The 17,975-nt window shown below is 39.0% G+C and overlaps 1 protein-coding gene across 6 annotated transcripts in view; it reads left to right on the top strand.

The window, feature by feature from the left end:
• The window catches only part of LOC137293543 (mitogen-activated protein kinase kinase kinase kinase 5-like), an 82,331-nt gene that overhangs the window by 37,964 nt on the left and 26,392 nt on the right, over positions 1-17,975 (top strand). For all 6 annotated transcript variants that reach the window (XM_067824167.1, XM_067824165.1, XM_067824166.1 and 3 more), the window contains 12 exons: positions 1,501-1,797; positions 2,353-2,370; positions 2,615-2,665; positions 3,054-3,138; positions 3,787-3,866; positions 4,108-4,168; positions 5,908-6,013; positions 10,352-10,514; positions 10,793-10,893; positions 11,097-11,176; positions 12,589-12,654; positions 13,335-13,427. In XM_067824167.1, the coding sequence (XP_067680268.1) occupies positions 1,501-1,797; positions 2,353-2,370; positions 2,615-2,665; positions 3,054-3,138; positions 3,787-3,866; positions 4,108-4,168; positions 5,908-6,013; positions 10,352-10,514; positions 10,793-10,893; positions 11,097-11,176; positions 12,589-12,654; positions 13,335-13,427 (1,201 nt within the window). The remainder of the gene's footprint in view (positions 1-1,500; positions 1,798-2,352; positions 2,371-2,614; positions 2,666-3,053; positions 3,139-3,786; positions 3,867-4,107; positions 4,169-5,907; positions 6,014-10,351; positions 10,515-10,792; positions 10,894-11,096; positions 11,177-12,588; positions 12,655-13,334; positions 13,428-17,975) is intronic.

The following is a 17,975-nucleotide window of genomic DNA, read 5'->3' as shown; positions in this document are numbered from 1 at the left end:
AAAAGCTGCAGCCTTAGTTAAGACGTGGTCTCCGCCATGCTGATGGAATCCTGGTGATACATTGCCAGACCATGTCCATTAACCAAACTTGTTGCTAAACTGGTTATTGGATTATCCAAATGTAACACGTAGACGTGTCTCATCATACATCAAGGGCATGGATTGTTATCTGTGTTGTCAACCACTAGTTTTCCTGGGGCTCACCAGTCGTTATCAGCCATTGTGCCATAGCTTTTCAAGCAAATACTCCAATATTGAATATCAGCATATAGCATCTGATCAGTACATAACTCATCTGGTTTTGACCTGTGAAGATCTGGGTTGGAATTGACCCATGCTGTTGTAAGATGCAAATAAAATGGGATCGGGTGGTAAGGCTTGCTGACTGGGTTGATGCATGCCATTTTATCCCAATTGCCTAGATCGAAGCACTGTATTGTTTGATCCAGATTTGGTTATTTGCAAGATCACTCATCTGAATGCAACGATATTAAGAATGTTTTATTTACAGTTTTAATAGTTTTTTGGGGCATGTTATTTTACAGTAAGTTTCAGTAGAATGACCTGACCCATTGCAACATGCTTAATGTAGTAAAGGTCACAACTGATTAACAGCTTGAAATTGACAAGTTAAGCATTTTCACGCTCATAACAATAGGGTGACAGTGTGACACATTCAGTTCTGAAGAATGAAGGGTTTATCCTTGTTCTCAAAGTGTTAACTCATCACACTGGTGGCCTGGGTTCTATTCCCCACATGGGAACAATCTCTGAAGTCTATTTCTGATATCCCCTGGTCCCCTATGGCTTGAATATTTCTAAAAGCTTGTAAAAGCCAACATGCACATTCACTTAGGTTGCATTCTGACCCTGGGGTCAACAGTAACAAAGTCTTGTGTCATTTACCAATGCCACAAAAAGCCTGCAATGTTGTTCAGTTATGATAGGCATGTTTTCACCAGGAACTGCTTCAAACACATCAACAGTTTTATCAGCATGTTTTTACTCATTTGAGATAACTCTCCTTTGAAAATAGATGCAGGTTTTCCATGCTTGAAATTTGCGATTATATTATAGGCCAGACCAATTTTACAATTTGTTCTACAGATTTTTTATCCTCAGAAAACACAAAGGCAGGAGGGGTAAAAAATTTAAATGTAATCATCAATTGAAGAAATATTCCTTAATAATAAAAGCATTTTACTTTCAGCAGTTTATGATGTGTATATCTGGCAAAATACAGTTTAAAATGCATTTTCTTTTCAGTTTACACTTTTTGAAAATAAAGATATTAGGATTTCATTTTGAGTGGGGAATATGAGTTATTTTTTGCTTATTCTTAGAAAGATACAACCAGCGGATCCATAAAACAAGAAATATAATTGGTCTAGCCTTATGTATTGATGACCGACACCAAAGACTATTTAAGTATTTTGAATGACCTACTCAAGTGAGAAATAGTTTGTTCAACTTCTTTAATGATTAACTTTTATTGTTCAGCCTCCAAAAGCTTCAGGAGGTCATGCGGAGAAGCATGAGCTGGAGACAGGCAGTCCCACTGACCAGCAGGTGGACAGTGGGCCGGACATCGATTCCCTCATCGACCGGATGTTGACTCTCACCCCTAATGCTACCATCCCTGCAGAATTCACAGATGAAACACCACCGGAGCTTCCCCCCAAAACTCGCCAACATGCTAATGGGGACCTACCCCACACAGAAAATGGCATGTCTCCAGTATCAGAAGGAGTACCACCTCCTGCTGTGCCCCCTCGGAGGAGGATCAAGAAGGATTCAGTAAGTTCAGCTTGTGAATTCATGTTGGCCTTCGGGGAATGTAAGGAGATAATAATCCCATGCTCAATACATGTCTAGGAAATGAACATGAGGGTGTCACACTTTAAGCCTAGGATTTTTGGTTGCCACTATTGTGAGAATTGTTATGGTAGTGTGAGTCCTAGCTGGTTGTGTTATCATGCCCAGAACAGATGGAGGTCATGCTCTCAACCACTGGTTTGTCAACATAGGTACGACTACAGTATATCAGGATACCTTCTGCCATCTTTGAAAGCAAGCGTTTTTTTTTGTTATTTTGGTTCAGGGTAAGGGTTAGGGTTAGTGTTCAGGTTATGGTAAGGTTAGGGTTAGGTTAGGAGGATGTGAACAAAAGAATATGGCTGGTAGGTATCCGGTATTCTGTAAGTGTACCTCAAGGGTTTGTGTATAGGTCACTGTAATTCATCTTCAATATTGCTGAGTAGTGAGACAAGCATTTTGTAGTCACACAGCATGGCTTTAACCATGACTCTTGAACGGAATGTATTTTTAAATTATATTCATCCTCTATTTCAGCAATCAGATTCAACAGATGTAAGTATTTTGGGAGTAGTTATACTTTCTATTGTCATAGACTTATAATGAAATATTCATTGCAAATTTGTTTTATTTTTGGTTAAGATCATGGTGAAACACTTTTGTAAGAAAACACAGTATGGTTTTCAAAGTACCATTAGAATTATAAAAGCAAGAATGTTATGAGTATCAACTTCTGAAGGATCAGTTTTAAACGCTGTTCAAAGAATTAGCATTGTATGTATTTGTTTTTTCATTCTAGACACAATCTAGGCCGGTTAGCAATGGTCTTCCACCAACCCCCAAAGTTCATGTGAGTGTCAAGATTTTTTTGTATGAATTTAACCATAGACACATTCCAAAACATGATACCGCAAAAGGTAGATTGATAAGATGAGAGAGGTTGAGAATGTTAAGAGATCCTGACCAATTGTGATCTTGCAGTATGCATTGTCGTGAGTTGTCTCCCTTAGATATTTGCAAGTTACATCCCTTGCACTGATTTTGTTGATTTATTCAAGGCTATGTGCATTTTAACTTTCATCACTTTCTCACATGCACACATTTGTATTTTGTTTCATGTCATGGTAGGACAGGTAAAATTTGAAATGGCAGCATCTCTGTGGTAGCTTTTAGCCCAGTTGTCAGTCTTCTCATCGTTAAATGATTTGGCATCAAACTTACTTTTTGTGTCATTACAGATGGGAGCATGTTTCTCCAAGGTGTTCAATGGCTGTCCACTCCAGATTAACTGTACGGCTAGCTGGGTGCATCCAGTCAACAGAGGTGAGTGTAATGACATCAGCTGATGAAGTGCTGGAGGAGAGATGAGGTGGTAGAGCTCTCTCATATACCTGGTTGCTGTTTAACATGGATATCTTTCGAACATTAGCATTCTGACTTGCATTCAACAAATGTAAGGTGTATTTGAAAACCAGCTACAGGGTGATAAGTTTGTCATCACACACATTTTAGACATTGATAAAAGTAGACCGGTTTTTTTTTAATTATTATTATAAGTACTTATTTTATACCCTTTCTTCATTGTTTATTTTTACTGCAAACATTGACAATACAGACGAACAATATCTGTCAAGTTGATGTTCAGTCGTAGCTTGGGAGCTTATACAGATAAATATATTGTTTTAGAAGTTTGTCATATAGTGCTTATTGGAGCTCTGTGCCTCATACAGAAGAAATATCCGATTGTGGTCCCTGTCTTGAAAACTGCTTAAAGATAATATTCAGTGATTGCTATGATAAGTTCACACACTGATGTACCTTCTATTAAGATAACAATGGAATCATTTTCCTTGCACCTTTGGCATAAGTTGCTGGCTATTGCTTGGAACAGTGTGTTGATGATGTTAAGTCTGTCTGGTTTTGAATTTGTTTTTGAAATGTTTTAATGAAAGGGGCTTTATTTGTTTTCAGATCAGTACATTTTGATAGGTGCCAATGAAGGTTTATATACACTTAATCTCAATGAGATTCATGAATCAACACTTGAATTGGTAAGTGTTTATGTAGGAACTTATTCACTCTTTAAACTCATTCCTGTAGATGTCAAGTTGTTATCATTGTTCATTAAGTAGTTAATATATATCTATATTAGTATGCATGATATGATCCAAGTTTCATGATTGAATGAACATGCCACATGTATTAACAATTCTGTTGAAGTGAATCATATTTGGGAACTGTACCTTTCCTCAACTTGTGAATCCTTGACACTTGATCAATTTTTTCTTTCAGCTACAAGCAAGACGATGTGTATGGCTGTATGTGATAAAAGATGTCCTCATGTCTATATCAGGTTGGTTCCTCTTGTTGGAGCTCTGCTACACAGGAAATGTATACTTTCAGCGTATTTAAACTCTGTTGTTGTTCATTGTATGTCAATCACCTAAACTGTACATGTGTCAATGTCTAGAAGTACCTGCATGAGATCAGAAGCAACTTACTTGACATATTTAAAAATTAATTCCCTGTTGTTTGGTCAGTAGTCTAAAATAATTACAGTAGTCTGCATTTATTAAGCCTTCAATTTAGTTCACAAGACCAACTGATTAAAAACAACCTGGAATAAGAAGAAAAGAAAATCGAGATTAGCTAAACAAAATTTAACAATCTGAAATCTATGACACTGGCAATGCAGATGTATGATTATGAGAAATGGTCAGAAAACAATAATTTTGTATCTTAACTTGTTTGTTTTGCAGTTATCTGTTGCATAGTAATAAGGACATTTGAAAACCATTATGTTTACATCAAATTTTTAAGACATCCATAATGTCCAGTGAAAAGTCATTTTCTTTTTTGTAAAACTATAAAATCATTTTCAAGAAAAAATATCCCAGATGCCTCTAGCCAAAATATGAAATGGTGAGCCCCACCCTTACACACTTATGCTATGTCTACATTCGTAGATGATTTTGTCCACATGATCAATAGATGTGGCAGTGTTATAGACTTGGCTATGCCCTTGTATAATTGTCCCTCGCCTATTTGCACAATCCGCATGTACTTACATCTTGCCCTTCCCCTATATTCTGAAGCAATAACTTGTAGGAAGATAAATCTTTACACATATACACTCACCTTAGTCCCAGAGTCTCCTATGTATTTTATCTGATGTAGAAAATGATGATCAGTAAGCTGCTCCTGGGGTTGTAGACTAGTGCCAGTTTGCATCCCTGCAATCCATATCTGCATGAATAAATCTACTCATTAATATTACACCATTGCAGACTATGTGTTGTCTGTGTACTAGCTGTATATGATGAACTTTTAGATGATATCTTAGAAAGGTTTTTAATGGATGATCACTGCATGGATTACAATGAATGATAGTGATGAGGAGGAGGAAGACGAAGCATACACAACATTATGTTCGTTTTCCAGATCTGTAACTCAAAAATGAACACAAACTGCCAGTTTTGAATGGAGGATAATATTGGCACATATCTGTATCTTGCAAATATTTTGTACAACCTGTGCTGAAAGAATGTGGTTTAGAAATGAAGGTGATTCATTTAAGAAACAATTGACGGAGAACTTACGCATCATTCTTTTGGATTTGTTGGTAAATGTATGCACCGGGCTCCCCACGCATGCTCCTATGTTCATGCAAAGAAGTATCACATCGGAATGAAATATCTGATTTATGTGGGTGAAAATGTTAGGGGTGTGCCATGACTTCAGTGTACTCTGTACTTATGACAGTTAAGGAGAGACTATGCTGTCTAATGTAATGAACTTTCTGAGTTCAATCTACACATCAAACATTGTACCACCTATGAGGCACATTCTTTTAGTGTTATCTGGTTGTATGTGATAACATGACATGCTAAAAGTTAACATTGCAGGTAGATGCAGTGGTGTTTGATTTCTTAAATCATGTTGTGTTGGTAATTTTATGGCTTCATTGTGTGTTTCCTTCCATCTTAGTCCACTGGTAGTACTGAGTTCAAACTGCCAAATTCATTGTCTTGGACAAACTACTCTGGTACACCAGTGATTATTATGATGATGATGATGGTGATTTGTTTACAGGGAGAACACCCCACCTGTATAGGCACGACTTGATGATGCTCCATAGTAAACAAACAAGTAGATTTTCACTGAATATGACAAAAATTCCAGAAAAATTAGTACCCAGGTAAGCATTCCTTTTTCGCTGTTCCTATTATTTCTTCGAATTCTTGTCTTCAATAGGGGATGTTTGAGTAGCTTAATGGTTAAAGCGTTCACTCATCACTCCCAAGACCCTGGTTTGATACTCCTTATTGGTACAGTTTTTGAAGCCCATCGTTTGTGTTTCCTGCCTTGATATTGCTGGAATATTGCTGAAAGCTTTGTAGAAAACTAAACTCACTCACTTGTCTTCATTGAATTAATGATCTCATATTTTCACTTATCCTGACTCATGCTTTATTGCTTATCTCCCCTTCTTTCTGAACGGTTAGTGGAGACTTGAATCTCGTCAGATTCCCAAGAAGCGAACGTACACTCACTCACCTTGAGTCACCTTCCCTTGAGCCTACGTGACTGCACACATGTCAGACCTCACTATCTACTTAATTGCCTGAGGGAACAGTTGGGCGGTGTTTCTTGAGTCCCTTCGCGGCTTATCTTTAGTGTATTTTCGAATATTAGGCCAAATTCTGGCGAGTTTTCCCTCAGTCGTCAGCGGGGTATTGATGAGCGGTCTTGTACTGCATTATCAGCAACCATCGTTTAAGATATGCTTGCGTGTCATCATTTGTATTTGACGAAGACGTTGAAGTTGCGGCATATATCTACCCAGATGCTGAAGTCTTATCTTGGGTTATGGCCTCCCGATATCATCTCCGACGAAGACATCAAATCCGTCCAAGACATACTGCATGAAGTTTGACGACTTTGAGACTATCCCCATTCCTTCAGTGAAGCCCATCTCCGACGTTGTTGATAATTTGAAAGCAGCTTTTGGTAAAGCTTCAAAGACTCAGGGTCAACATTCTCCTGCATTTAGTCCAAGAAGATTTAGACATCACAACATGAAACGTCTTATGAAGGCACCAGAGGTAAGGGAAGTCGCGAAAATACTGAGTCAAAGATAAGAGGTTAGCCCAACTTGATACAACAACCCAAAGGGCTTTCTTCATCTTAGCGAGATCGAGGGCAATTAATTAGGTGCTTTTAAGTGTCTTAAAGAATCCCAAGACTGGAGAAAAGCGGATGATTCTGCATGCACTTGTTTCACAGGGTGAAGATAAGGATTTATCTCAGATCATTTAGCTTCTACATCGGCAGGTATTACACTCCTACATCATCAAGGGTTGCTGAGCTCCTGTACATGGCCAGATGTTTACATGAAGCTTCCTTTGTCGAAATCTCTAGTTGCGGTTACTCTGGGTTTTTTTTGTGCCAACAATGGAAGTTATTCTGACCGAGGGTGCTCCTACAGGGGTGCATGAAGATCACGGTTCTGAAGATCAGGTTTGGAACAATTGGTCACTCCCACATACAGTTGTTCCTGTAGAACCGTAAATTGTGGATGGACGTCTGGGGCAGTATTGGAAGAACTGGAGAATACTGCAAGATGATAACATTGTCGATGTTCCATGTAAAGGCTATAAGATCCAGTTGAGGTGGAAGCCTCCGTTGACCAGCACACTGTTGGTCCACACATCTGTAGTTCTAAAGAGATCAAGTTGAGAGAAGCTATCAATATGTTACTACAGAAAGCAGCTGTAGAAGTGCTAGATCAACACAGACGTTCACCCAGGTTCTATTCTTCGATCTTCCATGTGCCCAAAAAGAACTCAAAAGAAAAGTTCTGGCTCATATACAATATGAAACACTTCAACAGAGAATGCCAACTGAGACCAGATAATTTCAAGATGATACACATCTTCCCACCCACCCCACCGAAACATCTCCTCCCAATCCAGACTTAATGGCAAGTATAGATCTGCAAGGTGCATACTTCCATGTCCTGATGCATCCAGAATCCAGGAAATATATTTGGTTCCTATTCAACAGCAAACTCTACCAATGGGAGGTACTGCTATTTGGAATTTCATTGGTCTCGTGGTTATTTATGCGAATAACCAAACTGATCATCACTTACCTGTATCAGAATGGACTACACAGTGCCTTTTACCTAGATGACAGTATACAGGCACATCAGAAGCAGATCTACTCAAACAGCAGCATCAACCTGTTGACGAAGTTGGGTTGGTTGGTAAATCTCATGAAATCAGAATTGGAACCATCGCAAGACTTGAAGTTCCTGAGCATAAGATTCTTAAGTACAGAGAATCAAATTCAGGTTCCAGACAACAGATGGAAGACCATACAATTGTCAATACCAGAAGCCCTCAGCAAGCCTTTAAACCTCAGAGTATGGCAGCATCTGTTAGGTTTACTGATGTTGACACAGGATCTTACATGCGGAGGAAGGCAGCAGTGAAGACCTCTACAGCGTTTCCTGATCAAAATCTCAACAAAACGGAGAAGTTCAGCCTGTCACAACATCTAAAGCATTACCTGGTGTAGTGGATGGTGAGATTGAATGTTTGCAGTCAAACTTGTTTGAGAGGTGGTGTACATCCTCCATCTTTATGTAGATGCATCTCCCCAAGGATGAGGGTGCCTTTCAACGACGAAGTTGGTGCAGGCACATGATCGACAGAAGAGGGGAGCCTCCACATCAACCAGTTAGAAGTCAAAGCAGTAAAAGAAACAGTTTGACACTGAAAAGCACAACTGAAGAATTAAGCCCTGATGATACATATGGAAAACTCAACTGTGGCCTTTTAAAACAACCTGCAAGGCTCCACCTACTGCAATTAGCGTTATTTGACATCATGGAAGATATCAGCTTGAAGGTCAGGGCTTGCCACATACCAGGCGCAAAGAATGTCCAAGCAATTGCCTTATCCGGGCCGGTATGTCAGTCAGCCTCAGAGTGGATGCTTCATGTAGAAGTCTTCCAGTTGATAACAGAAACAGTCAGCCATCTATTTGCAACCCAATTCAACAGTCAGATGACAACCTTCATTTCACCAGTACCTGATCCACACGGCTCACTCAGAAAACAATATTTCTGCTTTTCTTAGCAACTGCAGCCAGAATGTCTGAAATCCACGCCTTAGATTTTAGCCGAAGCTGGCAACCACACTGCTCTCAACCTAGGACTTAGATGGGACTCCATCAGGAAGAATCAAATACCAGGACAACCAGATCATCAGTTTCATTTTCCAGCTTTATTGACTATCCAGGATCCAGAACTTGACCTTGTGTATGGTAAGAGCTTTGAAGATCTACTTACAAAGAAGTGCTGCGAGAAGAAGGAAGTTCAAGCGTCTGTTTAGCCCTTTGTCTCCTGCATTGACTGTCGAAGTCTAACGGACAACACCTTCCTTTTGGATCTGAACAGTGATCGTAAGAGCATATAGAGCAGTTGGGTTAGAACCTCCATTACCATTGGCCTCAACACTCACCCTCCATGGAAACTTCTCGATCTCGTTGATTATATCTATGAGATATAGCTATGGAAGATCTATCCAGTATACATCAAAATGGGTCTCTAATGGTAGCACAGCAACTCGCAATGGCAAATCAACATCAAAGAAAATCTCACTTTGTCATGCGGACTTGTTGACATCAAGCAACTGATCCATTGCCACAGTCAAAGAGTCCATGTTCCCTGTCTTACAAGCTAAGTCAACACATGAGTGAACTCAGTTTGGGTAAAGTCCTTACCCTAACATATGGGTTGCAACACCAGTTTTGGAATAGTCCTTACGTACCTTAACGTATGGTTTGTTCCGGATATCTAGACAACAAGGCATCTAGTATATCTAAATCCACTTAATCTTTTAAGATTACTTCTTTACCACCTTTTCTGTCAGATTTGGTAAGCAATAAAGCATGAATCAGGATAAGGAAAAATGTGTAATTTTTATGATAAAATTGATATTTTATTCTTATCCTGACTCATGAGATGAAGCCCTCCCAACCATCCCTTCTCACCACTCAGACTTTCCTGTAGGCCTGTGTGGTGGCATATTGTCAGAGAGAGTGAGGTTTGACATTGGTACAGTCTTGTGGGCGCTTTTGGTGGGAAAAGAGGAGGTGGCTCAAGGTGAGTGATTGTATGTTGGCTTCAAGGGCATCTGAAGGGATTCAAGTTTCCATTAGCCTTTTGGAAGGAATGGGAGATTAGCAATAAAGCATGAGTCAGGATAAGTATTAAATATCAATTGTATCTTAAAAATTGCATTTCTATGTGAATAATTTGGTGATTGGTGGTGAATTAAGGCACACGCTTTGTGTTTTACTTCATAAGAACTGAATGATAGGGTGCTTTGTAGTGAGACAGGATGTTTTGTTGTCAGGTTGAGAATTCTGCTGTGTGGTGTATTGTGTGGTAGTGGAGTTGGCAGGAATGAAAATCTTGGTATGTCAAGTTTAGATTGACAGTTCCAACTCAATTCTTTCTGTACAGGAAGTTGCAGCCCACGGTAAAAGTGCCAGACACAAGAGGATGTATGCGATGCTGTGTGGGACGCAATCCCTACAATGGCTACCGCTACCTGTGTGGGGCACTGCCAACAGGGGTGCACCTGATGCAGTGGTATGAGCCTCTCAACAAGTTCATGTTGCTGAAGGTGAGAAGACTGTTTCAAAGAGCTGGACACTGATTTACAGTGGCCTGATTAATCCTGGGTACTCTCACTCAGTTTTTCAAGGTCCCAAGTGTAGCAAAAAAAGAAAAGAGCTCAGAGTGATCTGTATAAAAAAAAAGAAGATATATAGTATCTGTATGGTCTTTTAATACCTATGTTTGTGATTGCATGTATTAAACAAAAGTAGTCATTACATGAAGAAAAGTTTATGTGGACTTCATTCGAAGGCTCTAATCTTATAAACAATGTCACTGTTTCAGACATTTGACATAGAACAAATGCCTCCACGGTTGGATGTGTTTGAGATGTTCATCAGTCCAGAACTGGAGTACCCAATGGTCTGCTTTGGTGTGAGGAAAGGGTAAGTTGACATCTTACTGTTGTCTTGAGAGAGTCATGCTCTTGATGTCGGAGACGTCGTTTTGAGAGTCTTGTCCCTGTTGTGGTCTTCAGAGAGAGCTAAACTCTCACTATGATGTTGAGGGGCTTATCTGGTTGAAAAAAGAGGAGGAGAATGATTTTTGAAAATAAAAATAATAGAAAAATATTTATTTTGTTTTCCAGAACTGATAGAAATCATGTGAAATTTGATGTGATAAATCTCAACTCTGCATCCAGCTGGTTTACGGATCTGGATTTTACAGGTACAGTCATTTGTCCTTTATGTAGTCCGTGTCACTATGAAACCATGTGTTGTAGGATTCAGACAGCAAAAAGTTAGACCTCTGAAAATGTTTAAGACAGAGTATTATGGATGTCAACTTCTATGTTCTAAGCACAATGTTGCTGGGCTTTACCTTGCTGGTTCATCTGAAAATGACTTCCTGTCACACTTGCAAGCACGCACAAACAAAATGAACTATTCTAGTGCACCTTGTCTTTGAAGTGAATGATGATACAAAATTCAGCTTTTGCGAAACCGACAGAATTGAATTTGCCTGCAATGGTAGTAGTTTCATAGATTTTATATGCTCAGCTAGTGTAAGTGATTATACAGAATTCTGATTTTGCTGCATATGCAGAATTGAAGTGAGCAGTTTTTGTAGTAGTTATGTAGAGCGTATCTGAAGCTACATAAAATATACATGATGAGCTTATCATAAGAACTTCCCAAGCGAATTACTCAAGGTTTTAACATAATCACACATCAGTTTTTGTGTATTTGCCCCATTACAGGAATAATAACATTAAGTAACAACAGGTGGTAGCATTCCCTACCTTGCATGCAATCCACTGAGGCTCACGAAACCGTGATCATGGTCGTAAATGTAAGACTGTAGGTAGTTGTATGAATTATTGATGATCTTTGTTGTGGCAAGTCATAAGATATACATGAAGTAGAGTGCAGCTGATTGTTTAAGACAGCTGGGAATCAATACAAGCTGGGACTGTAATTTCCTGAGTGTAACAAAACCTGCTGGGTTTATTAAATTAGTGGAGGATGATAGTTGTATTTTTACTCATTCCAGAGTGAAAGAGTGTTTGTAGTAAAAACATGTATTCACTTGCTGCTATCCAGATATTTATGAAATAAGTTTTGAGTATATCATGTGTCTCAATTGCCTCTATTAAATGTGGTGTTTGTACATCGGTAGGTTGACAGTGTGTTCCAAATTAAGCCTAACATCATGAAAGTCCCTGTTTCTTACATGTTATGTTAATAGTTAAAAACAAGTGTTTACTTGTTTCCATGTCCCAAGTTGGTTCCCCACATGTGTACATGTAGGTGTAAGGTATGTTCTGTTCGTCACTGGTGAATACATCTTCAGTATTGCTGTAAACAGCGTGCAATCCACCTTTCGATAGTATTTATTTATTTATCTTTTTTTTTTAAATTCCTCAAAACAGAAGAAGGAATGAGGCTAAAACATGCCCTTCTCATTTCATGCTTATATTGTTTGGCCAAACTGTTGCTCTGCATTGTCCAGTTTGTCCGTTATGGGCTGAAGAGTGTGCAGCTTGGTGATTCTGTTTTGAAGTACTTGTTAAGTAATTATAAATGTGGATTTGTTAAATGTTATCTAGAGGTACTTACATTAATTTATCTTTGTTTCAGGAGAGTTGTTACCAGTGGTAAATGTGACACAAATGGAGAAAGACACAGTGTTGGTATGTTATGACAGTAAGTACAGTTTTCAATGGTTCTCTGTATGCCAAGCTCTCTGGCTGGGCAAGGCTAGGCTAATTTTTTAAAGTTATGTTTCTTTGGAAAACGTACTGTGAAATCATATGAAGTGATAGTTAATTATTTTTTCTTCATTAATGTACTGTATCAGAAACTTGATATTTTATTGCTGAAACCCTGTTACACTGAATGGACTCACCCAGGTAGTGACAGGCCCGAGATCACTTAGGAGCAGAAAGATTTCACGTTTATTTATACAACTAAACACAAACACACACAATCATACAACTGTACACAACACTAAGTCTAGTAATTGCTTGCACCCTCCTCAGAGCAGTTTATGCAGGCCATGTGTTGATCATGCATATATTTCTGTGATTATTGCGCTTTTGTTGAATAGAACCTTACATTATCTTCCGAACTCAGATTATAATCCAACATCAGACTTTTTGAACTGTCACCTAAACATTTCATATTATGGCCGTATCTGATGGCCTCAGTGACAGATACACAGAGGAACACTGATCTTAACATTGCTTATTTCATTGGAAAACAAATTCACATTGAGGAGTAGATGTTGGATAGAATGATGTCACCCATCTCTAGTTCTACAAGCTACTGTCCATGGGACCAGCACTTAATGTCCACCCTGTTAAAATTCTGGTTTGGTTTGACAGAGTATGTGAGAGCTGTGAACATGTCTGGGAAGCTAAGGTCCAGTAAACGTCAACAGTCAGAGCTCCACTTCGACTTCCCAGTAGAGTCAGTTGGTGAGTATGCATCATTTCACTCATTCTGTGTGTCAGTGATAATCACGTTGTGTTGCCAACAAGCTATCATTTAATTCTGCGACAAGCAGGGAAGACAGTTAGTAAAGTAGTCAAATCAGAAGCAGTTTCACATTTGTGTAGGGGATCAGTTTATGAAAAAATGAAAGTACTTTACAGGGTCCCAGGATCGTTAATTATTATAAGAAAATATAATTCAAGTATGAGATTTCCAATTTTATTCTGGGTCAGGTCATTGGTGAATTCAGTTTCCAGTGTAAGCGGTAATTATGCATCAAGTGATACCCATGATATGTTGGCAGGTGCTTACTCTGAAACATTCTTATGTTTTTCTTGTGATGTCAGTTCACTTGAGTGTGACCAGGCTTTGTCTTGTAACAGTGCACCACACGCACGTGAAAAGTGTTTGACAAGAGGTCACTCTCTACCCGTGGGTGTTATTACATACATTCTTATGTGTTCTAACGACATTGAAAGTAACCCTGGGCCCTCTACTCTTGATCAAGTTAAAGACACAATTCTACAAGAGTTACGTGACGTCAGATCTGATCTGACTTTTCAAATTAGTGCTGTGAAAACTGAAATAGTGAGTCTGAACACCAAATACAGCCAACTTGAGAAATCAGTTAGTGATATACGTGCGGACATGATCACACTGATAAGCAGGACGTTATGTACAGCGATATTGATGTGGATTCTGAAAAGGTAGATCATCTATCAAACATTGACGATGAACTCGACAAACTTGGGGTCGACAGTCGGCGGAACAACGTCATTATATATGGCATACCAGAGGGTGAAAATGAGAAATCTACTGAGTGTAAGGAAACATCTCTGAATGTTTTAAATGAAAATGTCACATTCAAAACATGGCAGCCATATGACATCATCAGGGCCCACAGTCTTGGCGCTAAACGCCATCACACTGACAGGCCACGCCCAATGATTGTGAAACTGCAGGCACCTGACGACAAGGTTTGAGCGCTGAAGGTGAGAGCGATCCTGAAAGAAAACGGGTATGGAATTGCGAGCGACCTAACAACACGCCAACCTAAGCAACTACAAACGCTGAAGGGAGAAGGCCAGTCCCGTTTTTTTAAGAATGGCAAACTTGTGTCAGTGCCTCGAACAGGTAGTGTTCCAGCAGCCTCGCATCAGCGTGATACTTCACGTAGCACTGGTACGAGGATCCCAACACTGAACTGTAAAGATGCTACTGCTCAGGGTGCAAGTGCCGAGCGGTGTGGCCAAAGCCCGGAGCAATCTCCACAGGGATCCTTCTCGTCTAACACTGCACGCGGTCGTGACGGTGCATCGTGTGAAAGCAATACAGTCAAACATTTCACTTTCCTGTGCTGGAATGTAAATGGTTTAAAAAGTAAAGTCATAGATCCAGACTTCACTGACTATCTCAGGAAATTCAAAATTGTATGCCTAGTAGAGACATTTGTTCAGAATTTAGATGCAAACTGGTTAGACGGATACGACATATTCTATTGCCCTGCTGTTAAACTGTCCAAATTTGGTCGTCTGTCCGGTGGAATATGCCTGTGCATTCATGAGTCAATCAAGAAATTATGTACGTTGTCAAAATTGCATATTGATAACGCTCTTTGTGTAAATTTATCAAAAGAAATATTCTCCATCGATAAAGATATAAAATTGATATGCACTTACATATACCCCCCATTGGCTGACGATACTATGACAATTGTGATTCAAGTTGCAGTATTGATCAACTTGAACAGCTACTAATTGATAATGTAATAGAGGTCAGTAACTCACATCTGATGCTATGTGGAGGTATGAACGCTAGAACTGGTCAACTCAGTAATCCACCTGTACATCCTAGTGATGACTTGCATAACTTTAGTTCATTTTGTGACGATGATGACACTGCAGTTGAGAATCATAAATCTCAAGATAATATGGTAAATAGATTTGGTCGCATATTGCTAGATATGTGCTACGCCTTCCATATATTCATAGTTAATGGTAGAGTGAATGGGGACCTAAATGGTGAGTATACACACTGTAGTGAGAAAGGCTGTAGTGTAAATGACTACTTTATTTGCTCCCCAGACTTATTCCAATATTGTCGACACTTTAATGTAGGTGACCACTATGATTCAGATCATTTTCCACTCGAGTTATCGTGCAGTTTCCCCAAAATGACCCATACATCAAATGCGTCTAATAACAAACCAACTAATACAGAGAAGATATTGTGGAACGAATCATTCTGTACTACATTTCTAAATACTCTACGTCAGAAATTGGGCCAACTTGGTGAAAACTTGCTGATTAAACTGGAGGCCGATATCGACGGTGCTATTAATGATCTCGTTGATATGATAATGAAATCTGCTGAATGTGTGAAAAAGGCGTACAAAGACAATCCTAAATATAAACGGTTTGGAATGTGAATTGGCTAAGAGAAATGCATGTGGAGCCTTAAGAAAGTTTCAACGTCAGTGCGCTGATAGTCACAGACGAACTTACTGTAAAGAGCGAAATAGGTATAAGACATGTTACAGGAACTTTAAGCATGAACTCAGATGTAATAAACTAAATAGACTAAATACTTCTATACATTGCTAGTCTAAATTCTGGAAAGAAATTCGACATATCAAAACTGAACGTTCTCAACAAAATTCAGTTTCCAAAACTGAGTGGCTCATCCATTTCAGGAATGTTCTCTCGAATGATGCAGAGCTCGATCAGTTTGACTGACCAAGAAATTTTAGAAATTTCGGATGAGTTTAATGGGCGCTATGATGAAGTAGATGAATTTGTACTAGATTCGCCTATATCGGATGATGAAATCACAAATGCTATTTCACAACTAAAATGTGGAAAAACAGCTGGTCCTGATGGTATCATTATTGAAATGATTAAATTTTCTGTTACAGAAATTCTTCCATTTCTCAATAAATGCTTTAATAGTTTGTTCGCAAAAGGAGTATTTCCCCGCAGTTGGTCGTCTTCTATTATTGTCCCAATTCATAAGAAAGGGGACTTTAACAATCCCGATAATTATTATGGAATATTTCTTATGAGCATTCTCGGAAAAGACTTCACGTCTATACTAAATAGCCGACTGTCTAAATGGGCAAACATGAGGGACTCAAGCTGGGTTTTGTAAGCAATACTCCACTACAGATCATATTTTCACTTTGTATGCAGTGATTCAGAAATGCTTATCCCGTTGAAAACACAAAATGTATGTAGCTTTTGTCGATTTTAAGAAAGCTTTTGCTTCTGTAGACAGACAGAAACTATGGTATTGCTTATGTAATGTCGGGCTAGGTGGGAAAATGTTTAGCATGTTAAAAGCAATGTATTCAAATGTAAATGTATCACTGGTGTAACAGATTATTTTGACTGTCCATTGGGACTACGGCAAGGATGCATTGTAAGCCCGATTTTGTTCTCGTTTTTCATTAACAAATTTTTTTACGATGTTATGCAAAATGGCAAACATGGTGTGCATTTGTTTCCAGATATGATAGAACTGTTTACGTTTCTATTTGCAGACGATGTTATCTTGATATCTGAAACTATTAATGGTTTGGAAAATCAACTAAATATTCTTGAAAGTTATTCTGCAAACTGGAAACTATCTGTTTATTTAGACAAAACTAACATAGTCATATTTAGAAGGGGTGGTGTTGTAGCATCCAAGGAGAAATGTTTTTTCCATCTGTCAGATCTCTCCACATCTCTTCACTGCTTAGCTAAATGTACACAGGACATCAAGTGCTGGATGACTACAAATATGCTTAAACTCAATGACACTAAAACAGAAGCAGTTCTCATTGGTACAAAGCAACAACTCAACAAAGTCAAAACCAATTTCCTTAAAGTTACAGATGCAGACATCAAGTTCTCTGATGTTGTTAAGGACTTGGGTGTCCACATTGACTCTTCCTTGACTCTGGATTCTCATGTTAATCATTTGAGCAGGATCTGCTACTTTCACCTGAAATCCATTGGTAACATCTGGCAATACCTAACAACTGCTGCAACTGAAGCCCTTGTTCGAGCTCTTGTTACATCAAGGCTTGATTACTGCAACAGCATCCTTTCATTCCTCAGTTCTACACTCCTCAAGAAACTTCAAAAGATACAAAACACTTCTACCCGCATCATCAGCAAGACTTCTAAACGTTCCCATATAACACCTGTGCTGAAAGATTTGCATTGGCTACCAGTTAAGGCCAGAATTGACTTCAAGATCCTCTGTTTGACATGCAAGTGCCTCCATGGATTGGCTAACTCCTACCTGTCTGAACTGCTACATCCGTATGTCCCCGCATGCAACTTGCGCTCAAACACTCAAGATCTACTGGTCATACAACCCTACAAACTGAAATCCTTTGGCTACCGGTCATTCTCGTACTCTGCAGCTGTGCTTTGGAACTCTCTCCCTTGGGCCATTAAAAGCTCGAACACAATTGACATTTTTAAGTCTAGACTTAAAACTTACTTTTTCACAGCATACTACTAATTATTTCTGCTGTAAATATT

Source organism: Haliotis asinina, chromosome 8, assembly GCF_037392515.1.
Source record: "Haliotis asinina isolate JCU_RB_2024 chromosome 8, JCU_Hal_asi_v2, whole genome shotgun sequence".
Lineage (NCBI taxonomy): Eukaryota > Metazoa > Mollusca > Gastropoda > Lepetellida > Haliotidae > Haliotis > Haliotis asinina.
This window is presented reverse-complemented; position numbering and strand designations above follow the sequence as displayed.